The sequence below is a fragment of the Toxorhynchites rutilus genome, chromosome 2, assembly GCF_029784135.1.
Source record: "Toxorhynchites rutilus septentrionalis strain SRP chromosome 2, ASM2978413v1, whole genome shotgun sequence".
Taxonomy (NCBI): Eukaryota; Metazoa; Arthropoda; class Insecta; order Diptera; family Culicidae; genus Toxorhynchites; species Toxorhynchites rutilus.
In genome coordinates this window covers 338,209,966-338,236,043 of record NC_073745.1, presented here as the reverse complement: position 1 = coordinate 338,236,043, position 26,078 = coordinate 338,209,966, and the positions used below count along the sequence as shown (strand labels likewise).

The window sequence follows — 26,078 nt, the reverse complement described above, 5'->3', positions numbered from 1 at the left end:
GTGCAGTAAAACATAATTGTGAATGAAATTGTGTAAATAAAATTTTCTTATTATTCAAAAAAATAATATATATTTGAAAGTAAGGAACTTAATGTTAATTAATTTATTAATCCCACTTTTAAAAAAAAATATAAAACGTAGATAACTGATTAGGTCATAAAAGTTGTATTAATGGGAAAAAGTTCCCATTAATACAACTTTTATGACCTAATCAGTTATCTACGTTTTATATTTTTTTTTAAATACCCAAACTTATCCGCATTTTGGACATATGCTCACAAATTATGTATCGCACTCAAACGGTTAACATGGTATCACCGGCTGCCAACTGTCGATAAGTGATCAGCAAAACTATCACTAACAATTATTCTTCCTAATCTCAATCATTCAGACTTATCGACTAAACATGAAGGTATGATGCAAGCTAACAAAAATGCTGTGAGAGATTTTCGATTTTTATCGAAAGTTTGACGCATCCCACATTAAAGCACAAATCAAAGACTGGTTCTGTAAAAGGTTTGTGAACAGCGGGAAAAATAAAGTTACATGATGACCATGCTCCGGTCAATCTGTCGCTTCTGTTCGAAGTCTTCTTGGTCAAATACGGCTATCCAATCGTATACCTACTCACCAGATATGATTATCCTGGTTAAAATAACCGAAATCAAAAACTTGTTTCGCTCATTCGGCTCACGTTTGATTCTCAATGTCCGTCAATGGAGTATAATTTAAAAAATTAAGGAAATTATCACACTCAATTGTAATAGGTGTAAAAAAGGCTCACTTTTTCAAAAATCATACAGAAAGCAAGTGTAAGCTAGTGACTATTTCTTTAATGTGTCGCCTCGAAATAGACATTTTGAATCCATATTTCTTTTAGAATGTTCACTTTTCATTTGTAGATTAGAGATCAAAAATCGACTCGGTTCGAAAGTAACGAGCTCTCTAAAATTGCTATATTCGACAAAAAGTCGAATTTTCAGACCATTCTAGTTCTGCATGATGCACCTGAAAATGGAATAGACATACGAGGTGTGAGCAAGTGATTTTAATGGCAATTTTAAGCGCGATCTGTCATTTAGTTTGATTACAGCGTCATTACGAACAAGTTTCCTTTTTTTGCTCGAGGATTTTTGATACGGATTATTGTTCAAAGATATTGTGTGAGATTTTGTGTTGCAAACACAAATCACAAAAATCGGAAAAACGCCTGATATAAGGCATTCAAAGACGGCCGAGAAGAGATGAACGATTTGCCACTTCAAGGACGACTATCCATCTCTTCAACTGATGAAACCATTGTGAAGGCGATCTGGCGTAGTGGTAACATCCATACCTCTCACGCAAAGGTCACGAGTTCAATTCTCACTCCTGACATTCTTCCAAGAATGGAGATAAAAAGTGACGAAACGACCGAAAGTGTTGAAAGCCATTAATAGAGATAAAAATGAAACCATCGACAAAATAAAAATAAAAGGTGCTCGGAAATCGTCATTTGAGTTTGAGAAAGCTATCCTCTGAATCAAGTGTAACTCACGAGACCATTCGTCATATTTTAATGATGTTTTGGGCATGACAAAAGTCGCAGAAGATCTCAATTTACTTCAAAAAATTCATCGTAATCAAATAGCTGAAAACATGCTTGAACGGTCAAATTCTGATCCCACGTTCACCCATTACTGCCGACGAGACATGGGCAGAGTTGCCAATAGTATTCTTCAGAAAACTAGAAGATTGCTTAAAAAAAACTGGAAGAAAACCGGATCCTGTAGAACCATGTTATTTTACGAAGATCGGTTTTGATTAACCTAAAATCATTTTTTTTTCACCCATTCCAATGTTTGATAGATAGAATTTGCTTCAAAGCTTCGTGCAGTATTTATATGCAGTTCATAAAAAGGCGAAATACACCATTAAGTAATCATATCATTCGAGCAGATCAAAATGACGTTTTCCACCACTCGAATATTTGGGGATTTTTTTTTTCTAGAACCTGCAGAAAATACGGTTTAATATATTTATTGCTTCATGTTTATGGCCGCTGATAGAAGATCGTCGCACAATTGCAACTATCGTCCCACAAAATTATTCCAATACTAAAATGATTTTTTATTACTCTCTCTTATTTTATCATCTTTAGTTAAATCGATTAAAGGATAGAAAGGATGAGGGAGGGATCAGTGTTACCATATCTACACATTTTCCAGTCTTTTTGAAGCCAAGAATCTGTAGTTATAGATTTTTGTGATTCATACAGCATTTACAGATATTTTTTTAAATGACGTTCAAATATTAGTTAGGGGTTGATGACAAAAATATTTTTTTCTATTTCACTTTTATTCATTGAATCATTTGTATCACTTTGAGTCATTTCGACATTCATATGTGATGTCCTGCTTTCACATGTCCGAGCTAAGCCGAGAAAATGCAAAAGTCTGCGCCATCGGTTAGCGTTACAATTAATAAATAACACTGTTTGCCTTTCTCTTACTAAACCACTTACTAAAAAACATATAGGGTGTATGAATTGAAATAAAAACTATATATTGTTCGCGTCACAAAAATTGTCCAAATCTGAGTGATTTTTGCTCAGACATTTCATGAGGGATTCATGATATTTTTACACCAATCGAATGCACCTAACAGCGTATTTTTTTCCTAACTCGAATGCAGGAAAACGTATTGCGATCTGCACATTTATAGTTATCTTTCGCACAGCCCAGAATGAATTTACCAAAATTAATGATATTAACTCCTTGAAATATTGAAGCTCAAGACATTGAGAATATTGAATTCTTCCGCAACAAGATGGCTCTTGCTGGAATCCGTCGTTAGACATAACCTGGAGATGTTCAACAACGACGATACCAAATAGTGTTCATTTGAACGACACGATGACCAAACCGGTTTTTACACTATTGATTTTTAAGTTGAACAAAACAAACTAAAACACCTGAATTCACTCAGATTAAATCGGAAATCAGAACAATCTTTCAATCTTGAGCAATATATGATCAGAATAATACACAAAACTAAGGAAGCAGGATTGGACTTTGGAAATTTAGAATATCATCTATAGAAGCCATATCTACTTCGGTGTTGAAGTTGTAGAAACATAAATACAGTATTTTCTTTAAAAACACAGATTCCTGGTATATTTGACAGAATGTATTTTCCTCTCAGTAGATTTTTTTTGATCACACATTTTCAACTGATTAATATCGCTGCAGCAATGCATACCGCCCTGCGTCGAAATCAATTATGCTGCACCAGCCTATCTCTACATCTCGGAACTCCCGACAGTCAGTGATAGCCTGCACAGCGTAGCGACATAGAAAAAAATCCTCAAAGAAAATCATCCACGGTTCGAGAAACAAGCATATCTGATTGTGATCGCCCGCAACGTGAACCTTGTGTGTTAATCGTCGATAGACTTTTTCCCTTAACATCCGCCAGTTTGACACGGTTAGACAGTTGATGACAGTGCAGAATACCTTCAATCAAGAGACTATGCCATCGGATCGTATCGATGAAATGCTGCAATAGAAGTTTGCTTTATGTTTGTGTTTGCGTGTTGGTTACTTTGTGTGTGCAGTTAAATAGTGAAGCTCGTGATCAAAGCTAATCCATCAAATCAATGTTCTGCGACCGGTAGATATGAGTGTCCGCCCCGAGAGACCTCTATGAATTGAGCAATTAGAGTGGCTGAAAAACAAACGAAGGTTCTCGGGGGAAGCCAATGCATATAACCCACCGAACAGCAATAACGAATCCATTGTCGTGGAGATGCAAACGATGAAGTTCCAGCGATTTTGAAGTTCATTGATCATAGGTACTCACAATAGATATACCAATAATAAGCATTGTGCAGAGTTAATTCGTAAGTCACTTCGAGCTGTATCGTATGAAGTGATCCACAAGGTCATACAGTTTGAACATTTCTCGTATGTATATGATCCAAATCTCGCTGTAACGAAACAAGTATCGTTTGATGCCGCTCTGCCACGAATAACGCGCAATTAACCATTACTTTTAATTTCTTGCTTCGTAGATTGCTGCTGCTGAACTTGACTTAGCAAAGGGTCAAAAGTGGCAATGACTTTCATTCAACGGAATATGCCCTGTTATATCTTCGGAGAAATATAATTGCTTTTAAGACTGTTGCCCGTCTGGAGATTTTATTTTTGAGTGCTCCTACAAAAAACACATTCTGGTTCAAGTTATTTGCGATTGCAACAGCGAAAAAAAAACTCTTCCACATATTGCACCACAATATTTCGTTTCCCCAGACCCGGAAAGCGTTGTGTCATTAGGGCGATCCAAGCGAATGTATGTCGATCTCAATGCCGATATCGCGCGATTTGACTCATTTGCTCGCCTTCGGACGGACCTATGCTTGATTGATGTTGCAACTAGCAGCACGCAGTAGTAAAAGATCTGCCTGTAAATGGCAAATAGCCCTAGCTGTAGCCACGCCGTGGCCGCCAGCGCACCACTTTTCAAGAATTTCAGCAACAGAAGAAATTTAATTGCCGCCCGTGGAATGTACGCCGCACTTCTTCAACGCTAAAACGGGGCTCCATTAGGTTAACGCTAAAGAACGCTTGTGGTTGTAGCGGGGGCTTGGCCTAGAGCTGTTGCACACACTGTTGCATTTGTGAAAAGCTGTTGGCGGAAAATGAACACATACCGAACGCGGCGTAGCACTCCACAATTAATTCTAGCAAGCGAATCGGTGGTGCTTCCCTTGGAATCATCGATTGCCGCAATAAACGCTGAATGAGCTGCTAATGTTTTGCTCAAACAAAAGCAACAACCAGGTACCAGGTACCTACAGGTTGTAAATATGTTATTGGATAATCGAATTATGCCACCGCATGACCTACGAATAAGCAGCTTGCAGACATTCCCAGCTGAGGGCTTCTCTGCGTGTGAGCAATTAGTATAAACTTGATACTTGAAAACGTTCCAGCAGCAGGGCGGCTTACGGTCCGATAGCAAAGTGGACGTTGGATGTTACTAACCCTTCCGATGTAATATCTTCATGTGAACTGGGTGATGGAAAAGCTCAGTAATTTCGGAACATGCGGAAATATACGGTGCATATGTGTATGTGTTTAATGGCTTCGTTTTCACCGAAGGTGTTGTTAAATCGACCTTGCTCCACTAATAACTAATACGGTACAGAAATGTGATGCAATTTAGAACTATTGTTGCATGCAGATGAAGCTAATTATATATTTTTTTCCAATAATTAGCATTGGTAATTATGTTATCCATTAGTGTAATCATCTATGCATCGTTCAAATCAATCTCATACACTTCTTCAATTCGGTATCAATTCACGAAATCACTTAGTTCACTCGTATGTCTGATATTCTATTAAAGGGTGTGTCTCATCAAATTGCATCACGGAAAAAACGCTGTAGAAATTCGCCCAGTAGACCGATCCTTTTGAAAATTTTAGACAGTAAAATAAAAACTATTAAACAACTTTTGGCATTTTCTTTTTATTCATACTTCGAGCCCAAGCCCGTATGCTCGCACCTTCCTCTTTACCCCGTCCATAAGGTTCTGTACAACGTCAGGTTGTAGTTTTTTTTTTGAACAGAAATCCATTTTCTCTTGAAGTCCGCCTCCGATTTGACAACTTTTGGGTTCTTCCGGAGGGACTGCTTCATAATCGCCCAATATTTCTCTATTGGGCGAAGCTCCGGCGCGTTGGGCGGGTTCATTTCCTTTCGCATGAAGGTGACCCCGTTGGCTTCGTACCACTCCAACACGTCCTTTGAATAGTGGCACGAAGCGAGATCCGGCCAGAAGTTGGTCGGGCCCTCGTGCTGCTTCAATAGTGGTAGTAAGCGCTTTTGTAGGCACTCCTTAAGGTAAACCTGCCCGTTACCGTGCCGGTCATCACGAAGGGGGCGCTCCGCTTTCCGCAAGAGCACATCGCTTGCCACACCATGTACTTTTTGGCAAACTTGGATAGTTTCTGCTTGCGAATCTCCTCCGGAACGCTGAATTTGTCCTCTGCGGAGAAGAACAACAGGCCCGGCAGCTGACGAAAGTCCGCCTTGACGTAGGTTTCGTCGTCCATTACCAGGCAATGCGGCTTCGTCAGCATTTCGGTGTACAGCTTCCGGGCTCGCGTCTTCCCCACCATGTTTTGCCTTTCGTCGCGGTTAGGAGCCTTCTGAACCTTGTATGTACGCAGGCCCTCCCGCTGCTTGGTCCGCTGGACAAATGAACTTGACAAATTCAGCTTATTGGCGACATCTCGGACCGAACTTCTCGGATCACGTCTAAACTGCTTAACTACGCGCTTGTGATCTTTTTCACTGACGGAGCATCCATTTTTGCCGTTCTTCACCTTCCGGTCGATGGTTAGGTTCTCGAAGTATCGTTTTAGTACTCTGCTGACCGTGGATTGGACGATTCCCAGCATCTTACCGATGTCCCGATGTGACAACTCCGGATTCTCGAAATGAGTGCACAGGATTAATTCACGACGCTCTTTTTCGTTCGACGACATTTCTCCAAATTTACGAAAAATTGACAGTGAAGCATGGCCAACGTGATCTATACACTCTTATCTGATTATAAGCGAAAGCTGAAGATATAATTCCTAAAAATTAAATTTCTACAGCGTTTTTTCCGTGATGCAATTTGATGTGACACACCCTTTACACTGCGTTTCACAACTATAGAACCACTCTTTTTTTCAGAGTTTCCAGAAATATATAAGGAGTCGGTTGAATTAAAATAGTGCAGGATATAATAACTATCTTCATTCTTAAGACTGGCCATTTGAACTTTATTGTTTCGTCCAGGCACGAAACATCAACACGAATGCACAGTCAGAAGTGTAATGAAGTACTTCAGAATCATTTACTTCCGTTTTTGGGTCAAAAACAACGTGATAATTGGACAATTTGGGCATCAATTCATAAAATCCGGGAAGTCATGGCATGGATTAATAAATAGAGTCTTCAGATTCTGGACTGGTCAGCTTGTTTACCAAGATCAAAATCCTATCAAGAACTTATGGGGAGTGATCGTACGAACAGTAGATGCAGCTCACGAGCAGTTTGAGTGAGTTGAAGAGCCTAAACGAGCAGTATCCTTTGCGTAGAACGAAACAAACACTACAACTTGGCGCAGCTTGGTCAAAACCACCCCGAATGGGTTATTTTAACTGATTGAGAACTGAAGATGACCTACGAATTAGAAACTTATTGTAATTTATGTGAAATTGATGTTAATTTCTAAAAGTGGTGAGAGTTTTTCCACCTGGTTCTATAGTTATGAAACACCGGAGTTTTAGTTCTTTGTATGTTTCGTGCCTGGACGCAACAATAAAGTTCAAATGGCCAGTCTTAAGAATGAAGATAGTTATTACATCCTACACTATATACTTCAATTCAACCGACTTCTTACATATCTCTGAAAACTCCGAAAAAATGAGTGGTTCTATAGTTGTGAAACGCAGTGTATAACGCAGTGTGTCCAATTTGTCTCCTCTGTATATAATCGAATCCTGCATATAATAGAGTCAAAAAAAATTTTAATTTGTTTTCTATACATATGTTTATTGTGTTTTTTTTTAATATAAAAGAAGCATTTAATTTTTTATTCATCCCCTTAGAGTCAAAAAACATCTTTCTTACATAAAAAAATTACTTATTAAACTGATTCTACTTCAAAAAGTACGCTACGTAGGAATATTTTGTTACTTCCAATTGAAAAATTAGTACAGGATATAGTTGTGAACCATCTGAATTAGTGAATTTAAATAACATTTCGGAAAATAAAAACTTAGAAGTTAGTGGTTTTTAAAGTATTATTACTAATTCTACCCCAAAAATACATAATTAACTTGATTGTTTCGATCAGCCAAATTAAAGCGCTCTAACCACTCTACAATTTGTTCTTTGACACCCAACTTCCATCTTCATTAACTTCGCTATAATATGATTTTAAACAATTGCTGATGATCATTCAATTTTTATATTTAATGTATTTTTACTCTACTGCACTTATAACAACCAATTAACAATCACCTCAACTTTTAAATATTTCATTTTTCATTGAATCATGTCATATTTGAAATATAAACAAATATATAGTCCGACCTGTTCTAGGATTGAGCAATACGAAATTGATTTTCAGAGGTTTGATTACAGATTTTTTTTTATCAATTCTTTGTACTCGAAAAAATCGTTCTTTTACTTCGATTTTTCTATTTTAGAAAAACTTTTTCTACATTTGTTTTTCAATCTTCACCGATTTTAACTGACACGAATTATCTCGTTAGAGTACTCAGAGACAAGGGATAACATTCCTGATAATCAAATCATTGACGATATTCTATTGTTCATAATTAACGAATACCCGTTAAAGCGTTATAAAGGATAGTGGAGCCAACATTGTGCCGATCGGGAAGAACGCCTTCAAAGGTGCAAGATATGTTATATGCGTGCACTACAGCTTGAACCGAATAAAAACTGCAGCCAGTAAATAATCAGCACTGTTTGAAAGTATTGTAACAAAACTTCGATCTATCGTACAATTTTTCAAAAAATCTGTAAATGCTGAGGATGAGTTCGAAGCGAAAGGATCTGAGCTCCGAACCAGAAATGAAAACGATGCTTGATTAGTATATTGTTCTAAAATGAAAATGAATTTCTCTTGAAATTGAATTTGTCTAAAGTGAATTTCTTGAATAGCTAATGCTATCTGTTACCTACGTTACGTTACCAAAATGAAAACGATCTAAAACTCAGCCATTTAGAATGCATATGGCCGAGAGTTATAAATATAGTCTAAGTCAGAATTCCGAAGAATACAGACGGTAAATAAAATCCATCTTCCGTTTTTCAATCCGATAAATTCCTCTAGTCCATTGAGGTCGAAGTCCGCCGGTTGTTTTATAGTTCCGAACTTAGTGAAACTTGTGCCCAGGTTTCTCAGCCCGTCCTTAGTGAAAAGGAGAGCGAGACGGATCACAGTTCGTTTTGGGCGGTAGTTCCCATAATCACGTGTATGCAATTGAACAATCCGGTTCAATTGCACCAGCGAAAGGAAAAATTGTTCGTATAATCAAGTGGCATTCACGTTTTTAGGCCCAGAGGCCATTAGTGCCGTTAAGAAAGCCTTCGCGTCGGACAATCCGGGTAATCCGCTGAAACAATGCTCATACAGCCATTCCTTGGCCAACCGATATACTGGTTCTTAGATTCCCGTGAAAATTGGTAATTTTATTCTATTCTGCGAAGTAAACCCGTATTTTATTTCGTTGGGGTGTCCATTTCCATTTCAAGGTGGTCCGAAAAATCTGTGTTTTTTCCGAAAATTACTTTTGAACAATTGAGATGATTGACATATCAAATTGAAGCTAATAAGCTTTTCGGAAAAACATTACACGAAAAACGCGAAAAAAAAGTATTTTATTTTCGTAATTATTGATTGTATTTGTTTTTTTTATAGTTTTTACATGGCTTTGGACTAGAGGCCGCTATAGATTTTTTTTAAAGCTGAGGTTTTTTTTCGTTTTTAAGTTATAATTTATCAAAGGTAGCCGATGGTCCGAAAAATATTGTTTTTCCCTTTTTATCCAAGAATGACTTCTTTTCAAAAAATTCAAAGCTTCTGAACTACTGGACCGACGAAAAAAGGAAAAAAACATATGACATATATATAAAACATATGATATTTGGATATTATGTAAAAAAAACCCTCTGCTTTCAAGTAAAAAAATTAAAATCTAATTGAAATTACGAAAACAAAATCCAATTTTTTTCGCAAATGAAATATGTCGATCATTTCAATCGGTCCAGTAGTTCAAAGAATATGAATTTAAAAAAAAAGCAATTTGGGAAAAAGGGGAAACATGATTTTTTGGACTATCCAAAATGAAGCTGGGCACCCTAATGAAAAAATAGAAAATATAGGTCTAATATTTTGGGATAAGGAACAAAACTACCAGTTCTCACGCAAATATTGGAACCACTATAACGGTTTGACATGGAATGGCTGCATATAGATTAAGTATATAAGTTGGAAAAATAGGCATTGGATTTTTCAAAGATTGATTTGGCAAAGGTCAATTCTCTGGTACCGACTCAACATGTTCACACCGGTCCTGTGATTCATGTTCCTCGACAACTGACGGCTGCGCTTAATGCTTTTTGCTCTATCGGACGGGAGCTATTCTAGGCAGTGTTTGCTGATTGAACGTTTTCCGTGTGATTAATTTTCGTTTGTTCAAATATGATCTTGCAGAAGTCATTTCGCCAAGCAGCATTCATTTGTTGCGAAAAAAAGCTCGAGTCATTCAATTCAACTCTACTTTGCAGTATTTGTCAATCAATATCGTCAATTTGGGGAATATTGGCATAATCATAAGAGAAAAAGGAATTGTCCAACAAGAAAAATGAAAAACAAATCCATTTTGTAAATCTACTATCCAATTAAAAAAAAATGATTATGTTTCTGTTGTCGCTTGTTTAGAAAATAATATTCTACCACATTCTATAGCCATTTTTGTAAAATCAATTTTAAATTGTAATTGGTCAATGACCTCCGAAAGCCATCCTCTGCACCGAAGACATGTTATAAATTTAATTCAAAATGGAGAGAGTGAAAATAATCACTGAAAGAATTACTCATTACCTAACCAGAGCAACTAACAAGCTGAATACGACAAAGAATGTGAATGAACCTTACAATGAAATAAATCAAAATTTTACCGTCAGTTTTAACAACCGATGCGGAACAAATTATCACCCTCAGTTTTCCACCGAAGATCATAGATTTCACCGCTGGAAAATATCTTCGCCAAATTCAGTTCGAAAATCGCTGCACTTTGATGCAACTTTCAAGCCAGAAACAATGTTTGAATTCACGAAAAATTGAATTTTGGTGAATTCAAGCATGGCTTCCGACTCGGTTGGAAAAAGTCACCAACAAGTCCAGGCACACTCCTAAATCCACACAAGCGCTTTTCTGGCAAAAAGTTATACAAATCAATTCGCTCTAAGCTGCCCATATTTGTATAGGAGACGTAAGCGGCAAAATGAACAAAATCGACTTTTTCGCCGTTATGCATTCTACGCAATCATTTTTTGTTCGAAAGCATTTGAACAATTTTGAAAAAAACGTCACTGTTTGTCCGCATAACAGACGTAGTTCCATACAGCTTTCATACATCGTTCGAAAATCAGCAATTGTCAGTATTCTGTGCTATAAGCTAAATCTACATATGAATCACATTCCTTGTAGAGTCCAAACATGATAGTGTCTTATTACTTAGTGTTTCCTAATAGATGAATATAAGAAACCATTATAATGCTGCTCATATATTTACTATTTTCTGTACACTGCACTGCGATGAACAAAGAGATGCAATTGTGTTTTTTAATGTTATAATTACCTAAATTTCTACATTTGAATCTTCAAGTAGATAATGAAACAATCAGATCAGTAGTAAAATTAAAATAATATTGGTTTTTAGCATTACAACTCCTCGGATTCGACATCGAATTATTCCACATACTCAGCATTTACTCATATTTTTGGTGTAAGTCACTCCACCATCTTTTTGCGATTGTTATATCGGTAAATCATGTGACTAAAATTACCAACATTGCAGATTGCCTTTACAAGTCAGTTAATTGAAAAAAAAACACGAACCTGCAGTTCTTATCATATTCCAGAGTATTCAGGAAAAAAGTACTATCATAGACTCGCAACAAATTTTTTTTTTTTTTTCTGTATTATAGTGACTTTCAACGCTTCTGGCTGGTTCGTCACTTTTACCTTCCATTTTGGAAGAATGTCGGGAGTGAGAATTGAACTCGTGATCTTGAGCGTGAGAAGTATGGATGTTACCTCCACGCCAGATCGGCTCCGACTCGCAACAAATCCAGAGCACCTTCTCCAGATATTTAACTAAATTTCTTCCAAACCTTTTGATTTTATCCGATAACAACTGAAACTACCGACGGAGACGTTTTGACTATTACTGGAAATGTAAATACTAATGCTACAGACAGAGCAACCTGGTGATTAAGTCTAGCTATGCGAACAATTTTTTGGTTATTGTTTAAGGAACATTTTGAAATGTATTTGTGCAAATAATGATTATTACGCTATTGACAGCTGGATGCGTAGATGCTGTCTGACTTTGCTGGTGGTATCGGTTCTGCAGCAACGGGGTGTCGCAGAACGAATTCCAATGGATATTTTGAAACTTTAGGAGAATCCGTTACATAGCGTTACATAGCGTTACATAGGAGTTTTTGAATATTGTAGCGTTTTGAGAGCCCTATATTTTTTTGTAATAGCATTATATCTGCTCTATATGAGCATATGAAGCATAGTAGGCATTGGTTCAATACTCTGTATACGGCTTAGCGCAATTTGTTAACCCATACAGATTACTTGGATAATTTTGTTCAGTGTTCAACATTTGATAGGGTTCTTGTAAACTTGTTTATTCAGCGATCATTTAACAATCTAAATAACATGTATACATATTGCCTTAAGGAGTCAATCGAAAGATAACTTCAAACTTTCATCAACCCAAAATTAACGACAATCAAACAGTAGACTTTTGCGACTTTGTCATGAGCGATACAACCTTCAACAAGAGCCAAAGGTTGTATCGCTCATGACAACTCTACACGAGCTGATGTTTGCGCCGGCTAGTGACCATTCTATCCTGGATTCCTCGAGTCGAGAAGACGCACCACGCTAGATATGGGGTACAGACTAGGGGGCGTTGCTGATTAATGGTCAGCTGCATCCCAAAAGGAAGTATCCCGTGTCGGGCACAGGTACAGAGCATTGGAGACAGCAACATCACAATTACGAAAACACTTGTAATACTAACCTCGAGCCAACCGCGAGTAATCGGTTACATATTACTAACATAGTTATAAGGCAAACATTGTCGAAATATTGAACTCCCGGCTCCGTCAGGTTGACGCCATATGAGCCTTAATAAAAATATATATTTTGGATAAAAAAAAAAAAAAAACAGTAGACTTTATTTGGGATCACCATACAAAAATAGCATAACAACATGAATTTCAGACAAAAAGTTAGTTTCTGAAGTACAAACGAATTTTACGTTTTATACCATTCATCAGTTTTTGCACAGTTTCTTCGGTACACTTTTCTGAAGCGGTTCGCCATATTCTCTCGAAATGTTCCATGTTATGAGCAGCCTTGCCATCCTTGCGAAAAATGATGACTTTTTCGACCTAATCGATATGGTTTTCCTTCAGCCAATCTTATACGTCTTCAGGTTATGTCTAGCTTTGATTCGTTGAATCATTCCATATGTAGTTGCAGCCTTTTCGGCAAAATCACGTATGACGATTTTCGTCCGGATCGTGGCAAGCATATTATGTATCCAAAATTTCTCAATAATTGCTTCCACACTTGCCGGTGCAACTCCTACTCGTTTGGCTATTTGGTTATAAGCAATACTCTTCGAAGTACACCAAATGTGCAAGATTTGTGTTCTCACTTTGATTTTCATTCGCGCGATCTTCTTTGCTATAATTTATAAACCAAAAAAGTATATGGAAAACAAAATTTGACAGGTGAACAAACCAGGAGAAGCTAGGCGCATGCCTAAGTGTATGTGTATACAAGTACAAGAGCGATACAAATGTTTGAAGTAACTTTTCGATTCACCCCTTAGATAAACTTTGGCCTTATAGCTTTATTCTCTTATTTCTGAATAAAGGCGTACATCTACAGACACAGTGAATATGAATTCACAGGATGACCTACACTGCCCATGTTTGTGCAGGTAACGTAAGCGACAAATCGAACAAAATCGACTTTTTGGTTGCTACGCATTCTACACAGTGTAATATGTATGCTCAACACACAAGTAAACATTTTTTTGTTCGAAAACATTTGAGCAATTAAAATAAACCTTTTCAGTGAATCACATTTTGAGCGCATAACAGACGTAGTTCCACACGTCTTTCATACATCATTTAAAAATTTACAATAAGCAGTGTTTTGTGTTATAAGCTACATCTACATTTGAATCAAATTCACTGCAACCTCCAACATGCTTTCCACGATAGTGTCCTATCACGCGTTTACTAATAGGTGTAATTTAATAACGTAATTGATATAACTCGTTTAGGATTTGAACTCGAAACGATATTCGAGTAATTATTTTGTAATTACTTTTTAAAATTTTTGGCAATAAAAATCCAAAGGACCTCTTCCAGACTTTGTTTGGACCTCTTCCAAACTTACTTGTTTTTTTTTTTGGACAACCACTAAAACTTCCGACGAACACGTTTCGATTATTATCGAAAATGTAAATCCTAATATAGACGAAGTGTCTTGGTGCTTACGTCGAGCTATGCTAGCACAACCATTCAATGCCATACCGATACACTGGAGTCGCTTTTTACGCGGGGGATAAGTGCCGCGTAAACAAAAACCGCGTAAAAGAAAACCGCGTAAAAAAACCGCGTAAATTTCAAAAACCGCGTAAATTTCAAAATCCGCGTAAATTCCAAAAACCGCGTAAATTCCAAAAACCGCGTAGAAAAAGCCGCGTAAAATAAAACCGCGTAAAAAGCGACTTCAGTGTATAGTGGTTCTCAGATTTTCGTTAAAATTGGTAGTTTTGATCCTTATCGCAAAATATCAGACAAGTAGTTTTGTATTTTTTTATCAGGGTACCCAGGAAGTGCCCTAATGGTTGGTTTGAAAAATCATATTTTCCACTTTTTTCCAAAAATGCCTTTTTTTTAATTAATTTGTTTTGAACTTCTGAACCGATACAGATAATCGGCATATCAATTTTTTTGAAAAACATTATACTTGCAAAAAAATTTTTTTAGTAATTTTGGTTCGATTCGTTTTTTGTTATTTTCATGGCTTTGGACTAGAGTGCGTTTTTTTATATTTTTCTGAAAGCTGAGGTTTTTACATAATATATCCAAAAATCAGAGAAGTGGTTCTTATCGTTTTTAAGTTATCATTTTTCAAAGTTAACCGATTGGTCGAAACATTATTTTTCGCCCCTTTTTTTCAAAAATAATTTTTCAGATTTTTTTAAATACTGGACCGATTTAGATAATCGACATATCAAATTGAAGTCTTGTACCAGAAGCCAAGATTTTTTTTTCCGAGAACATGCCAACAATGGAAGATATTGCTAATTAATGCTTCTATTCTTCTTCATTCACGAATTATTTTACCTTGTAATAGAACAGAACAGTCCTTCGCTGACTCTCTCCTGATACATACATTTTCTAGTTTTTTTTTTACAAATCGTGTTCATCGACCATACCTCCTTTTTTCCTGAATGTGTACGTGGCTTATGGATGAAGCTTTTCTTGCAAAATCACTACTAGCTATTATTATACTATTATATTATAAGTTTTTTGTGTTTTTTCTCAAGATTATGCATAAAAAATCGTTTAATGAAGAAAACTGAAAATTGTCAAAAAGCACCATGGAACAACTATGCGTAGAACGGCAGCTCTGCCCAATAAATAAAAATTGTGCAATTATTAAGATGAAGACAAAAAATGTGGCACGGAACGTTGCGCCCATATTGCCAGATCTTTTAATTATCTGGTAGCTGAGGTTGACCAGCCCCGTGATTTTACCTGAAGCCCGTCGGAATGATTCTCTATTTCTTTTAATTACATTTCACCTATATTTTGACTACTATATTTTTTCACGTTAAATCGATAAATGGTGCAGATTTTGTAGCTCCAGAAACTAAGTGAACCCGACTTTACTGATGACGCAGCTTTAGCAAAAAAAAAAAACATAGCAAAATCTCCAGAATCGTTTCGATCAATCATAAATAATTGGTAAAGATATCTGACAACCTAAGTAAATGGAAGCACCGAAAATATTCTCCAAATGTTCACATTCGATTAAAAATCACAACGCATTAAGGATAAACAACAGAAAATAAAATTGACAATCAGTCGAGAGACCGTACAAAACGAAATTGTCAACCAATATGTTTTTTGAAAAGTTGAACCATAAATGTCGTTTGATCGGTTTGGAACTGGAAGTATTGTCGGTCAAAAGCGCCGCTTAGGATTCGATACCGGGTGTCGGTTGTTTAAAAGTAAAGTAAAAAGTCACAGGAGGGTTGTGTCTGAGACACGACCGCATAGTTGACGTAGGATTCCGTTGGGCTATCTCTTGATTTCGGATATGTTTGAAGAATTAAACTCTTTGATAATGATTTGGTGGCCCCGAAAAGTGCCGTTTTGTTTGGTTGTTGGGTATTGTTTGTTCACTCCACCAGTGTTTACAACCGAGTGATGATGACAAAAGGATGGTAATTAGTCGTTAGATGGTGTGTATCAGATAGAAGATGCCGAAGTGGAATAAGATATGATGAAAACCGCATAATAAATCGTTTCATATATCAAGTCATTTTTAACACAACTGCTACCATATGAGGGGCTTAGAATGAAAGGGGTGTAAGTGATTTGATCGATTTCTCCACATCGAATCTCTCTTTTGGTCATAACTTAGTTGCAAATACATTCCCAACTGTATTCGACAATGTGAAAAAAAAGGTCTGAACCTTCTCTATCGGATTCTTTAGCAAACTTACATTGGAACGTTTTTGCAGTTGAGTTATTAACTAAATAAAAAGTTGATGAAGAGAAGTCGTTCAACTCACTTACACCCCTTGCATTCTGAGCATCTCATATACAATTTTACAATTACACTTGTGCTAAATTTTTCACAATACACGATCGGTCATTGATATGAAATTTCACGAAGCAACCAACATTGAAGTTCCAAATTTAAATTTAATTTGCTAGAATCCTATCACTCACCTTCCTTTCCTAAAAATGCCCCCGAGTTGCATATATTTGCCAATGCCGATTTCCCCCGAGCACCTTGGTTTTGATGTGTCTGTTAGGGAACACATTTCAGTGTGAACAAAAGCTCCCCCTACTTTCATGTATTTGCAATGACGATTTCCCTCCGGCAGCTTGGTTTTTATGTCTATGTTAGGGATCCGCCGCATGTGTCGTCAATTTCGACCAATTAGAAGTGGATATTTTCGTTAGGATAGGGGTTGAGATTTTTCAATTGTTCGATGGTTAGTTTCATGACATATATTATTTTATTCAATATAAAGAATTGTTATGGAATGTCGACATCGATTGACGCACAAATTTCATCAATCCATCATGAAACGTCTGAGCAATAAGCGTTTGAAATTGGACAATTTTCACGATGTGCTCGATTTTCGATTTTCAGTTTGTACCCCAATATGTTCCCGAAAGACGTAATCCTACGTCAAAAGTAAAAGTAAAAGGGCGCGTTTAAGACCTCTTCTGGATGGACCTCTAAGTTATGCTGCCCTCAAAGCTTTCCGACAGGACATACCGTCCTGATAGGCTGGAACACATTACATCAACATCAACTAGAGCGCCTACTCGTGTTCAAGACAACGTACCTTCTTAAAAAGGACCTACGTTAAATGAAACAAAAACGAGTCATTTCATATACCGAAAAATTGATTGCACGAGTCCCTGTAGAACTACTGAACATATTTTACCTCTGGCCACAATTAAGAATTTCGCGTGAATTCAATAAACAACCACCACGTTGAAAATGCACAAGGAGTTGAAGCCTTGCATGAAACCCCATCATCTTTCACCTCAACCCAATTCTGCCAAAATTGGTAAAAATACTGAGCTCTCCATTTAACCCCGCCCTCAGCCAGTAGAAGTCAAGTTCAACATAATTACCGGTTCGGCGAAGCCAATATGCGCAAGACAGTTGTCCGGCAAATTAAGACGAAAATCGGAGTAGCAGAGAACTTAATAAAATATTTTCACCGACAGTTATTAGCGCGCGAAACAAAAAGAGAAAAAAAGAGTTGAAGTTCAAGCCAATCGCGAGTCACCAAAAAACTGGTTGCCACTCGATGGAGAGAGAAAAAAATGTCTTATCGCATCGTCCATCAGTCCCTTTGACTGACCTTTGCCAACTTGTAACGAGTTGTGGCAGGACTTCGACAATGCGTGACCGAAGCAGCGGCTCGAGATAAGATTGAAGGATGGACTGTGAGACGAGCGAGAAAATGGATGAAAAGAAATGAAGTTATAAAGCTGTTAATTTCAGCAGTTTATTACGAGATTTTTTTGTGTTTAATTCATAAATGAAATATTTTGTGTACGATCAGATTACATCTCATCAGAGCGTTTGTGTCGGTATAATGATCTGACAACTCTCAAAGCGTTTCAATCGCCAACTAATCAGCATGATATCTGGGGGGGGCTCTCTTGCACCCGCCGTTAGCACGCGTTGATGTACAGTTGACCGCGACTTTGTACGCCTAGCATCTTCACGCCGCGTCTTGTACATATATTTACACTAATTGACAACCGGCAAGACCCGCGCAGAACGGGTCTTGAGGCAACTTCGGAACCGGACTGCGGTTACATTTTTTGCCGATTTCAATGTCAACTTCCTCGCCGGGTTTTGTCAACTATCGGCGCAGATACACAATTAGCCAACTTTACCAATATTGACAAAGTCGCGCGCACGGTGTGGCACATGATTCAGCAGCCTGAAACTTAATCAGGGGTTCGTGTAACTCGATCGTTGATGATCGGGGGGTATGAGAGGGAAGAGATGAAGACTAAGCGCATATCTTGCATTCGGACACGGAACGCTATAAGTCATCTGTGGTGTCACCGGTGGGATAAGCATCTTTCCTTTTCCATCGGTTGCCACGGCGGCAGAGAAAGATGAACGATCAAAGATACCTGAAAGTGGGCGACGCAAGATTATGCAATTACTGCTAGAACTACCACTACCATTAACCAATTTCTGTTTATTGTCACGGTCGCGGTCGATACGTATGTTTGCTTGGAATAGCCCCATAAAATACCGAACAGCGAATTTCAGGTTTTTTGAGGGCGTATCCGTTGATTTCCAATGTCATGGGCACATTATGCAAACCTATGATTGTTCAGCGAATATTTACCAACGATTCATGGTTTCGCCTTTAATTACTTATAATTTGTATTCTCCATTTTCAGACCGCAGTCATCAGTAGCCACATTAGCGGCTAAATAGTAGAAAAGTTACCACAACTCAACACGCACGGGATGGGATTACACAAAAACTACTTCAAAGTGGGACAAAATGCTAGCAATCAGCTGTTCGGTTTGCCGCCACGCGGCCCAAGTGGTACTACGCCGCTATCGATGCTTATATCGCAGGGAACGAAGTTCAATAACGGTAAGTACGGATCGAACAACCACATCTTCACAAACGATGACATTTCATATATAAAGTAATTGACCACTGTTCTTAACGAGACGAAGTGGTTCACCGCAAACCGCTGGGCATTATGCTGTTCATACCCGGGGCGGGTGTAAAACTGCAGCAGCAGGTTTCTGTTGGGCATTATTCACGCAAACTAACCTCAGGTTGCAGTCAGTCAGTTCTTCACCTGAGCGCATCTTGTTCTCACAGCAGTTTTACGAGAGAAATGCTTTTCTCGTTGTCCAGGAAAAGCCCAGCCCAGCAGAATAAGAGGTAGAGGAAGTGCCTTTTTCAATTGCGGTTAAGCCTCTTCCCTGTTTCGCAGTGTGATCATAAAACCACACGGATTTGATTTATATGGAAATTTTCCGACAAGTTATTATATTCTTAGGGAGGGAAAAATGAGCTTTCTGTTGAATCGGCTTTGTCGGCGTGGCGAGAAACTAGCCTTGCCCGAGAATCGATGGTTGATTGGGGGAGCACATTGGAAAGCTTGTAATAACCTTCTGACCTGCATCGAGAGAGATGGAAACACAATTAGAAATCAATGTTTTCGCTTTACGCACAAGTAAGGTGAAAACGACACAAATAGCAGGAGTGTTTCAGACTTTTACATACTCATATAGAGGTAACGGAAATGTATCGAATTCAAGTTGATGTTTTAGCTATGAATTATTTGGGTCAAGACTAGTTAACTTGGAACTATTCTAGAGCCATTTTTTGACGTGGGACTACGTCTAACCGGAGTATATGGGGGGTAAAATAAAAACCTAAACACAGAACATGCAGGAAAAAATGAAAGATTCCAAATGCTCATAACTCGTACATTTCTTACTGGATCGGAAAGATGTTTGCATCAACTGATAGGGAATATTTCTACACTTCTACCGCAATTTATAAAATGTTATTTTTCATTAGATAAACAATTGAATAACTGTAAAATGTTAAGCGTTATCTAAACGCCCTAACTGCCTCGTTTTGATTGGCCCGATTTACGGTTTCCCTAACGCAGTCATCATAACCAAGCAGCGTTGGGGAAACCGGCATTGCAAAGTATGGGGATTTTTGTTCTCACCGAAATGTGTTCCCCAACACAGACTTCAAAACCAAGCAGCGTTGGAGAAATCGGCATTGCAAATACATGGAAGTCGGGAGTATTTTTGTTCCGACTGAAATGTGTTTCCCTAACACAGACTTCAAATTCATGGAGCGTAGAGAAATTGGCATTGCAAATATATGTAAGTCGGGGGCATTTTTGTTCCAACTGAAATGTATTTCCCTTATACATACTTTAAATACATGGAGCGTGGAGAAATATGCATTGCAAATACATGCAAGTCGGGGGTATTTTTGTTCCGACTGAAATGTATTTCCCTAACACAGACTTCAAATCCATGGAGCGTGGGAAAATTGCAAATGCATGCGAGTCGAGGGGCATTTTTGTTTCGACTGAAATATATTTCCCTAACACAGACTTCTAATCCATGGAGCGTGGGGAAATTGGCATTGCAAATACATGCAAGACAGACTTCTAAACCAAGGTGTCATCATATGAAACGTAAAAGGACTGTCATTAAATTTACTTGTAACGAAGAACATAATCGTGAAACATGTACCGTAGGAATAATATTTAACTTAAGAAAACATTGTATCATTAATATATAAGTATGTAGCTGACATTTGTTTGACGAAAATGAATAAATAAATCTATCACAATTCATGAATTGACCTTACATGGCATTATACAATCTTTTTACTCACAAATCAAATATATTGGATTCAATTGAATTCGGAAATTGTTTCATTCAATCAAAAATTTAATCAATACACAAAAATGATTGCTAAGCTAAGGTAGTCCCAAGTCAGCCTTACGGTTATATCATAGATATAACCCACCCATTTTTTTTACAAATGTTTACAACTTCTTTGGAGATCTGTTTCTGTTTCCTTCCGTTCAGAGACAAGTATCTATGAATTTCAAAAATGTCAGTTAGTAATGTTTCTACAAAAATTCTCAACATCGAAAAAAAACAGATTAGCAGGCTCGAAAAAAGGTTTAAATTGTTAAAATTTGAATGAAAATCATTAGTTCATGTTCTAATATGACTCTTATTCAACAATTTTTCTATGAATAAATCCTCATCATATGAAATCATTATTGGATAAAAAAAAAGTTTGTGTTCAAAGTTTGTTGAACACCAGAAAACATGAGTTTGTACACGGAACACGTATCGGTTTGCCATCCCATGCCAAGCCGATATAATGGTTCTCAGATTTTGAAAAGTGGTTCTTTTGTTCTCGAGATATTAGACCCGTATTTTTTTTATTTTTTCATCAATTTCATTTTTGAGTGGTTCGAAAAATAATGTTTTCTCCCTTTTTCTTTGAGGTTTTTTAGAAAACATATCCAAAAGCAGAGAGCACACATCAAACGCGGGACGCGACAGAACACAACACTTATAGTTCTTACAAACGTAAAAAGGACGTTAAATTACCTTTTCAGTCGACCGGTTTCGGGCTCGATCCTGCCCATCTACGGGACGACGTTCAACCTGAATTGAGTGAAAATCAGAGAGATGTTTTTTTTTGTTTTTTAGCTATTATATTTTCAAAGTTTAGATGTTTTGGTTGCGGTAGCTTAATAGACAGTGAATAAGAACATGAGAAATCCATCTTTTGCAGGTATAATTTTTTTTTCAAAAAAGACTAGTTCATTGGCTTCAATTTCATATGTCGATCATCTGAATTGGTCTAGTATTTCAAACATTTTCGAAGAATTTCTATAGAAAAAAGGGGGAAAATTTGATTTTTGGATCATCGATGAAATTTGAAAAATCATATCAGTTTGAGACTAGCTAGACCCCAACACCTCTGGAATCTCGTGAAGAGTGTGCCAAAGCGTTGTCATATTGACTGTTAATTATTCGTTTTTATATTTTTCAAAATAAATCTTTAAATTATGCCCTAAAAGTACCCATTTATGAACAAGAGTATTTTTTTTGTTTTCCTAAAAAGTAAATCAACGATACTGAAATGGCAGAACGTAGTAAGTGGGCATCTGTTGAAAAAGAAAGATGAGATAATCAATTTTTGTTTTTCAAAACAAATTGTTTGTCTTTCGCTTCCGTGAAGTGTCCGTCTAACCCGACTTGATTAGTATTTTTTTTTTCATCAATATTTCTGGAGAAAAAATGAGAAAGCTCTCCATTGTTTCGATAAACTGGAAGAAAAGTGATAATAAAACTCACGTAACCAAAAATACCTCAAAAAATTAAATAATAACAATTAGAAACTTATTTTCTGCAGACGAAAATTTACATCGTACTGCTCTTTGTAGACTACTTTATTGTTTTATTTACAATTTTAAAAGAAGGCCAGCTAGATGTATACAGTAAGTGTCAAAACTATTGATACACTGTATTGCAAGTTTTTACCTCATTAAAAATGTAATTCATCAATTACACATACAGTTGCCATCCTGTCCGTCTTTCCCGACTTTTCTCGATTGACTGGCAAACCGAAAAGTTTGAAAAAACTTTTAATATTGGAATACTGATTTCAAATGAAGGTGTTTTTGCGCCCATCAGTGTACCTAAAATTGCAATTTTCATTATTAGATGTGAGAAGATATTTTTCAAAGAGAGTATCCAGATACATTTTTTGAAAAAAATCATAATTTCATAAATAATAAATCCAGATGTCTGAATATGATGCAGAGCTAAATTATTGGTAAATCAATGAACTGTTTATTATATTTTAAATATCTTTAAAGATCTTAAGATTGATTTATTAGAAACCCCTTTCAATTTATCAAAGTTTGAATTATAATGGTACTGTATTGGACTCTCCAAAAATGAAAAAAAGGAAATTGTTTATATCTTGGAAACGGTTATCGCTAGGATAAAACGTTATACATAGTTTTTCATGTAGAATGGCATGGAAATTCCATTTTTCATGTTATATTTTTTAAATGGCTACGATTTCACAAAGTATTTAACTTTCATAAATTTTCAAAAATTCATACATCGAAAATTTGATTTCCCTATTGGACATCCTCCAAGCCAACCGATGTTCAATATCTGGACGCAACAACACGGATAAATCTTGGAACCATGTTAACTCTTTGTGGTCGTTTGTCTGCTCTCAGCCACCACAGCAAGAAACCATGCTAATCTTATATTTTACTCCACCAAGTATCAGTTTATGCTTTCCCTAAACGAAGCTTGATGTCTAGTTGCCTGAATGCCTATTCACGAATCAATACGGTGCTCCTATGAATAATAGATAACGGTACTCAGTATCAAATAAAGTAATCATCCACGCAAGACAACGCACAGTGCGTTGAATGCATATGAATGTGGGACAAACATCATAACAGCAGAATTTATCCATTGTGACCCTTTGGTGTGATGGAAAAGATTGTTCATAAGTTTCAGAACTAATGTTTGCGTATATTTCTCATGTTATTTGAATAATCGCATAAATGTCTCAAGCGACCAAATATCTTTTGTATAAAAAAAAAAATTACAAAATTAAAATAAATATATAAAAATTAAAAGTTAAAATACATTGTTAAGTTAACACATATATATATAGTTCACAAAAAATACAAAAATGTTTATTTTTCATAATCTTGCATGTATCACATGCTTTCATGCTTTTTCAAGGAAAACATAATTCCGACCGGTATGACACCCATGTCCAAATTTAATACGACCGCAAAGGGTTAATTAAATAAAAATGCTGAGTACTCAAAGTGAAAATAATTTATTTCACTTTAAAGGAAAGATAGAAACAAATTATTCCGATTTGGTTTTGATGAAATTTCGAACTTTTCTTCGAGTACTCGTCATATTTTGGACACTTTTTTGGCTAACCTGAGCGGCTATTTTCTCTTCATCTCTGTCGTACCCGGAGTCAATTTTCCACTCTTCTTCAACTTCTATTTGGAAATTATCAAATGCGAAATTGAGGGTATTTGGGTTGATTGATGTATTTTTCGAAGAACTTCAACCCGTTGTCTCGATACCACTGTCATACCATACCGCTGTAGTGGCAGCTTTCCAAATCAGGCCAAAATTTTATAGGTACATTGTGAGGTTGATGCACGCATATACCACTCAGTATATATACATAACGATACATAACGTATGTATAATCTAAAAGCATTCCAGATCCGACCACTAGCAGTCGCTGCAGTAAAATAAACAGTGCGTACAAATATTTAACACGTTAAGCCCCACGTCGGTCCTTTGGGGACTAACACTGAAATGTCCGTCTTTTTTGCGCCGATCTCACCGGACTGACAGCAGACCTCTCGTTCGGATAGTGTCGACATTGGGAACGGCAACAACAAACTTACAAAATAATATTTAGAAAAGCCCACTATCGTTTCGCTGGGACCGACACGGGCCAGACGAAAAGTTCTTTGTTAGTCCCCTATTTCGGTCGAGGCTCAACGTGTTAATGGTTCGAGTTTTAATAAACACATATCACCTCCAAATTAAGGATCATGTCGAGAGTGCTGAGCATACTCAGGTTTATATATCTACATCTATCTTGATGATGATTTTTGGTGATTTTGGAAACTGTATGATGATGATTCTTGGTGGTTTTAGTTCATCAATAGTCCATTGAATATTCATATTATAAGGTCGACAACAGTCTAAACACGCACAGGCGTAGAAAATTGAGAGTGAATCGAAAATTAAGTTTCTTGTACTGCGTTAGAGGAATGTGAATGGCAAGTGAAATTTAAAAAAAAATTTCTCTACATTAGTTGATTGTTGAACTGTTACCACTCTTTGTATCTCAGACTAAAAAAATAGTCAAATAAATTCTCCGTCTAATGGAATATTGTATTTCATATATCACAGCAACAATGCTGCGTAGTATGCATTTGAAATTTCTTAAACTATCGTTACTTGTTCCATTTTCAATTTCATAGAGTGACTCCCCAATATAGAAATCAAAAACGTATTCCGACATTAAAATCACTTATGATGGTTTGTTTTTGTCTTCCGCCTATGTCCTCAAATATCATAAAATGTAGAATGTAGCATGTAGATATGGTTCTCATAAATATTAAATTTAACAGTTACCAAATAAAATCAATTTTATGTTCTATCACCACGGGCATTTGACCCCGCTGCAGGAAATCTGTAATATTCAATGTGAATTTATCGGTTTAGTATACAACTGTAGTTATGATAGCACACCGGTGAAGTGGATATCGTACCATTATACCAATTAAAAATATGCAGAGTTCAAATCAGTTGTGTAGCATTTGAATTGCGGCAATCCATTTGCTGACATTAATGTGTTCGAAGATTTATCGCTACATTGCAACCATTTTTTCCTGCCCTACATCAAAAACCCGTCTTACTAACCACAAAGCAAAAATTACTCATCAACCGCAAGGAATGGCTAAATGCTAGTCGACGAGCCCTTTGTCCACAGCGAAAAAGGACAACCGTTTTTTTCCTTGCCCATGTCGCTCAATTTGTCACGCATGCGTGACACAGAATGGAACAGATTGGATCTTGTGACTGGAAAAAAAAAACGCAGCAGTTGTCACAACATCAAAAACGCGTTGAAGTTGATGATTTTTTTTCTGTTTCTATATTATATGTTGATGGATTGTCTTGACAGTTGACACGGTCCGGCGTCTGGGAAATTGTTTAGAGAGAAAAGAATAAACCATGGCATCTGAAATGCTCATGTGTTAATTGCCTATTGTTGAAGAAAGGTGACAACAGACCACTTTC

General features: G+C 36.9%; 1 protein-coding gene across 2 annotated transcripts in view; it reads left to right on the top strand.

Annotated features, from left to right (window-relative positions):
* LOC129769428 (lysosome membrane protein 2) overlaps window positions 1–26,078 on the top strand; it is a 122,881-nt gene that overhangs the window by 65,189 nt on the left and 31,614 nt on the right. The window contains exons 1-2 of one of the 2 annotated variants that reach the window (XM_055771704.1): window positions 3,325–3,832; window positions 19,083–19,284. In XM_055771704.1, coding sequence (XP_055627679.1) covers window positions 19,152–19,284 — 133 coding nt within the window. In that variant the 5' untranslated portion in view covers window positions 3,325–3,832; window positions 19,083–19,151. Of the gene's footprint in view, window positions 1–3,324; window positions 3,833–19,082; window positions 19,285–26,078 lie in introns of those variants that run through there. The other variant, XM_055771703.1, reaches the window with a different exon arrangement.